Source organism: Trachypithecus francoisi, unplaced genomic scaffold (genome assembly GCF_009764315.1).
Source record: "Trachypithecus francoisi isolate TF-2019V2 unplaced genomic scaffold, Tfra_2.0 Lachesis_group17, whole genome shotgun sequence".
In the NCBI taxonomy this organism is placed as follows: Eukaryota; Metazoa; Chordata; class Mammalia; order Primates; family Cercopithecidae; genus Trachypithecus; species Trachypithecus francoisi.
Genome location: NW_022681462.1, coordinates 47,250,611 through 47,256,610, shown reverse-complemented (window position 1 = coordinate 47,256,610; position 6,000 = coordinate 47,250,611). Strand labels below are relative to the sequence as shown.

Genomic DNA, 6,000 nt, shown 5'->3' with positions numbered 1-6,000 from the left:
ATCACCAGACCAGCATTTCACTCAATACACCTTTTAGATTGAGAACAAAGTCAAGCTCACACATAACTAAGAACCATGAACCAGAACGGTGGCCTATGAAGCACCAGAGCTGTGATAAGAAATGCTGTCAGGGCTGGAGCAGAGGTAATGCCACAAGAGTCACAAGAGTCCAGCTGGGCCAGTGGGCTGGGCTCAGTACCTAAGAAGGTGTAGTGGAAATCCAGTGTGTTCAGTCTCTAATCTGCACCTTGCTTAAGCCCACTATGACGGTCACTGAAGTTAATAAGAGCAGCTGTACCAGTCTCATCCTTGCAAGCAACAGCAGTGATGCCTCAATCGGGAGCCAATCCTGAGATGCTGGAGCACCACTGTGTTAGTTGGTTCAGGCTGCTAGAACAAAATACTTCAGATTGGGTACTTTATAAACAATATAAATTTACTGCTGGTAGTTTTGGAAGCTGGGAAGCCCAGGATCTAGGTGCTGGCAGATTTAGCGTCTGGTGAGGGGCTGTTCCTCATAGATAGCACCTTCTTGCTGTGTCCTTAAAACATGGCGGAAGATGCAAAAAAGCTCCTTAGAGCCCTTTAGTGCCTACAAAAGGAACTACAAAAAAAGTTCCTTTTGTAGGCACTAAAGGGCTCTGTCCTCATGGCCTAATCCTCTTAAGCATCCCACCTCTTGATGCTATTGCAATGGGGATTAGGTTTTAACTCATGAATTACAGGGGGACATAAACATTCAGACCACAGTAACCATGCTCTGTCTACCCATTCATCCCTTTCCAGGCCCCTCAACTCCACTTCCCTCTCTTCCCAGGACATTCATGGGAATTAAGCTTACACTACAACCTTGACGCATTACTTCTTTCTTTAGGGTAAATTAGATGTAACTCCTCTTCCCCTTCCTCCTCCCTCCCCTGAAAATATTGTATGAAAATCACAGGCAAGAAAACCAAAGAATGAACCTCATGGAAGAATTCCAGATACTAACTAGCAAGTAACAAGGTAAGAGAATTCTGGACCTTGGGACCTTTAGGTTCTCCCAAATTGCACTGCAGAACTTAGCCCCCGCAAATTCTCAGCTGTCCGTCTACACTCCTTCTTCAATGTCTTGGTCACCATTAGTAGTTCCCAAATAAGCTTCTCAGCTCTGTTAATCCCATCTCGGTAAATGGTATATCACTCACTTCTGGCTAAAATAATTAAAATTATAATAAGAAACCATCTTTGATTCCTCTTCCTCTCTCACACCACATCCAATCTAGCACTGACCCTAGTTCCAGAATCTTCTGGAGAATTTAGCACGAAAAAGAAATGAAACCACATTGTCCTCTGCCCTGCCCAAGATTGGGATTCCAAAAATATGTCCAATTAAGAAGAATCCCAAGGTGGTTGTAAAGGATAGGCAAGTCTAGCTTACGCTGGTTAGGTATCTTAGGATCTCTCATTTTTAAATGCTTCTGATACACAGAAACCTTTATCCTTGCAGCGCCTGCTCAGGTTTGTGCTGTTGTCACGCGGAGCCAATCTATTTGGAAAATGTGGAGCTTTAACGTGTCGCATTGTTCTTCCATTTATTAAGAGGAAAACCAAAATGCTAACACTGAACCTCGAAAGGGTTCTTATTGAAAACATAAGCTCTCAAAGTCTTCACTCAATAAGCCTAGTTCACAAATCTCTCCAGAGGAGACAACTTGCACCTTTTTTTCTCCATCTGGTCTGTGTTGCCAAGGAGGTCACAAAACTGATTCTAACCCTGGCTAAGATCTGAAAGCATCACATGGCAGTGAATACTATATGCATACACTCAGCCCAAGTAGCATATAAATGTTTTCAATAGCTACATATCAGATTAAATAGTGCACAAACCTGAATGTTTTCAGATTTTCTTTTAAACTAAATTTTCCGATATTTTCCTTAGCAGTCCAACAAGTGCCATGCCGAAGCAGAAAGACAGCCTTTAAAACTGGAAGTCCATGACTGGTAAGTTTCAATATTTTATTAAAATAGCATATTTAACCATGGTTAACCAAGAATATGTTAACTTTGTCCCCCTCAACCCGCCCCCGCCCCAGATACGCAGCAAAACACAGTAGTGATTTCAAATATCCTTGATCATGACCAAAAGGAATATTTCAAAGTCTTAAGTTTGCAACTCAAAAGTAGACCTTGGAAAAACTCTGAATGAAAAGAGAAACATAAAGCTCTCACACAGAATTCTTTTATCTGCCCTAAAGTCAATGCCGGTGCACCACCCACCTGACAGTACTGCTAGGATTTTTCTTTATGCATAGTGTAATTTATTAAGTACCCACTTTTATAAATAAAATCGGCATTTTTCGTCCCGTTTAATGTTCCTTTTCAGCTTCACAAAGAAACCAGTAAATAAAACTGTCAACGACAGTCACAACATATGCTCTCACAGCAAGATAAAAAACTTGAAAATATGCAGAGATGCATCTACGCTATTTTACATAAAAAGAGAGATTCAAAAAGTGCAAGGCAAAATCTGCAGTTTTTTGAGGGGAGCTTTTAGGCACATCCATTTCATTAAAGCAAGCTTCAGAATGAAATTCCAGTTTGTTCTTCATGACACCTGTTAAAGTCTTTCTTTAAACAACAACAAAAAAAGCCAAAAATACATCCCATCAAGTGTACAATGGTAGTCTTGTGTCCTAAAAGTGAGGAGTTCAGTTGTGGCGAGTCCGTCCCTTCTTTATTCTGGCAGGCTTTGGTTTGGGGATGTACTGATTATTTGCCTGGTACTCGAGTTCTTTACGGAAGTAGTGAATTGCTTTGTTTAAACCTTCCTCCAGCGGGACCTGTTTAAAGGGAAAGCGAGAAAGGGAGACAAGGTCACACTGACAGAAGGGCATCGCGGGAAGGAAGTGCCACCTTGCAGCCAGTCGGGCCTCCTTCAGAGGAGCGCTCACAGAACCACGCTTTGGTTGTGACAGCATCCAGCATCCAGCATCACGGCCCACCGAGAGAAGCCAGAGGTCCTTCAGGGCCGCTTTCAGAATGTACTGTGGAGCTAACAAGTGTCACTCTTACTGAAGCAAAGTGAGCTCCACCCCACAAAAGACGCCAACTACCTCGTGCCAGTAAAATGTCTGCTCCAGTTTGAATCAGCTGGCAAGACTGTTTTTCAGATAATGCCCATGTGCCCCATTCTTTCAGAAGAAATCCACCTTGAAGTGGCGGGAAGATGCTTTGGGAAGGTGATCTGCATCTGATCAACACACCTGATTCTCCCACGTGACATCAGCCCTTTGCACTGCCCAGCGGATCATGGCCCCCTTGCACCCCCACCATACTAAGAGGCTGAGTCTGAGAGGGGACCCACGGCAGCCCACGCCACAGAAAGCAACCTTCACCTGGAGCTGCTTTGCAGCCAACAGGAAACCAGCCAGATCAACTGCTGATTAAGAGCAGAAAGAGAAAAGGTGAAGGGAGGCACTGCCAAGGGGTGCTGGGCACCACTGGGGGAGAAGGTCTGTCTGTCAGCTTGACTGTGGGGATGGTTTCACAGGTGTCAAAATAGATGAAAACTTATCAAACTGTATCTTCTAAATATGGGCAGTTTGCAGTATGCCAATTATAGCTCAACAAGCTGTTAAACACACACACTTGGGACAATTAAGATGGATAACGCCTGTAAGTTTCTTTGGATCATATCCCTCAAAAATGTATTATAAATTAAAACTACTACTAGGAGAGAAACCAGTGGTAGATGGCTCACATTCCAAGACTGTTAGAATACTGTAGGTCTAAATTCCAGAAAAATAAAGATACTGAGCATACACACACCTCACATCAAAAGCAAGAGTTAATACCTAGCGAATGCACATTTAACTCTTCAAAAAATATTTTGTTTAAAAATATAGGTTCTCCTTACAAAGGGACCAGTGGCCCCTTACAAAGCTTCAAAAAACAAGAAACGACCTATGCTGCTATAACTCGTTTTGCACAGCTTGGGATTATTAGATTTTGTGAAGTCTAGGTATGACTGTATTTTTATTTCATTCAACAAATATCTGTGGCTTTCAGCAGATCACTTAGACTTGGACATCACAGAATGAAATAAGGATCAGGCTGGAACTCTTGTGTCCCTTTCAAGTTCAATATTCTAGGATTCTACTCAGCTCTCACTATGCACATTTTAAAAAGGTAAATGGAGCTCTCAACTGCGTCCCTGACTCTAACTGCGCCACAACCCATGGGCCATGCCAAGACGCTCCTACATTGGCTGAGCACCCGGTGTGTGTCAGGTCTGACAGGTGCCGGACTCCTGCTGGACACAGGGCCACACGCCTTTGCCCAAGGGGAGCGTGAGTTTCAGTGGGGCACATGAGGGTGGGCAAAGAGGGAACAGCCAGGCAGAGCTGACAGTAAATGAGGTGGGCTTGCTTTGGTAGATGCGGCCGGCCCAGCCAACCTCCCTACATAGGTGGTCTCTGAAGGACACAGGCAGCCCTGAGGGCAAGCGTTCTCCGGCGGGAAGGAGTCTGCAGTCACCCAAGGCAGGAAGGGTACAGCAGGCAGCAGAGCAGAGGCAGGCTGGGTTCAGGCTCAGCCCCAGCGGGGCGGCAGCTGCCCCACCCTGCCCTCTTCAGACGACAAGGCGGCATGCAGTTCCCCTTCCTCCACACCCTTCAGTCTTGCATGCTTCCAACCAGGGGCTCCACTGCGGGGCTGACGCGGACCACCTGCCCTTGACCTGGCCCCACACACTCGAGAGGCAGGTAACTGGGGCCACGCAGGGCTCTAAGTGTGCGCTGCCAGTGCTCTCGGCACGGCGTTCACAGTCAGCCGTGTGTGTGTGTGTGTGTATGTATATGGAAGCGGGAGTGTATGTGTGAATGTGTGTATGAGTGTGAATGTGTGTATGAGTGTGTGTGAGTGTATGAATGTGAGAATGTGTATGATAGTGTGAATATATATGTGTGAAAATGAGTGAGTATACATGTATTAAGTGTGTTCATATAACAGTGTATATATGACAGTGTGTGTGGGAGACAGTGTGAGAATATGTGTGTACAAGTGTTTGTATGACAGTGTATGTGTATAAGAGTGTGTGTGATTTTATGAAAACAGAGCCCAGAGCAGGGGCTTCCAGCCACTTCCCAGGTAACATTCTCTGAGACTCCTGATACAGGAGAGGCTGTTTACTGCTTGGAGAAAACCCGCTATCTGCCTGGATGCCGAGCCCACCCTGCTCCCCGGGCGGCTGCCTGACAAGGGTCAGTGCCTACAGGACAGCAGAGACAGGACATGGGAGGCCCCTCCCCACAAGGCAGCACTAACTCCCTGCACTTACCACGGGCTCCCACCCCAGCATCAGCTTTGCTTTTTTGATGTCTGGTTTTCTTTTCTGTGGGTCATCCTGGGCTTCGGAGAGAAACTGAATTTCACTTCCGCTACCTGAGATGTTGAAAGAAAAAAAGGTAGGCGAGAATCACAGAGCATGGGGAAGTGCGGCATTACCATCCACGTCAAAGTCAAACCCCATATGCAGTGTGAATAGGGTGCAGGCGGTGGAGAGGCAGTTCTCGAGAAGCCCCAGAGCTCCCGAGGGACTGTCCTGCATGGAAGTCCAGGTTCGCTCCTGCAACCGCTGTGGCCAAGCTGACTGTGCAGGCGCCCGGCAAGAGCCTAGTGGGGGCATGTTACTGTCTCAACAGGCCTGAGTTTCCATCCAGTACAAGAGGGCCGCTCCAAGGCAGACCACCCACACCAGGTAACAAGCGAGACATGCCCACTGAGCATGACCCCAGTGTGAGACCACAAACGTGGTGTGGGGCCATCCCTGAGGTGGATGCCCCAAGGGGGCCACACCTGGGTGCTCGGAGCCTGGACAGCCCTGAGACTCAAGATGTGCAGCCACCCAGCTGGAGGGACCTCTCGGAGGACGGCAAAGCCTGGCCAGTTCTGCACCCTTGCTGGGCCCAGGCCCCACTGGCCAGCAGAATAGAGCCCCACCAGTGACTGTGAGCCAGA

At 46.9% G+C, this 6,000-nt stretch overlaps 1 protein-coding gene across 5 annotated transcripts in view; it reads right to left on the bottom strand.

The window, feature by feature from the left end:
* Positions 1 to 1,977: 1,977 nt before the first annotated feature.
* The window catches only part of UXS1 (UDP-glucuronate decarboxylase 1), a 95,167-nt gene continuing 91,144 nt past the window's right edge, over positions 1,978 to 6,000 (bottom strand). For 2 of the 5 annotated variants that reach the window (XM_033175557.1, XM_033175558.1), the window contains exons 10-11: positions 5,321 to 5,424; positions 1,978 to 2,822 (exon numbers count right to left, since the gene is read on the bottom strand). In XM_033175557.1, the coding sequence (XP_033031448.1) occupies positions 2,691 to 2,822; positions 5,321 to 5,424 (236 nt within the window). In that variant the 3' untranslated portion in view covers positions 1,978 to 2,690. The remainder of the gene's footprint in view (positions 2,823 to 5,320; positions 5,425 to 6,000) is intronic. The other 3 variants (XM_033175553.1, XM_033175556.1, XM_033175554.1) reach the window with 2 other exon arrangements.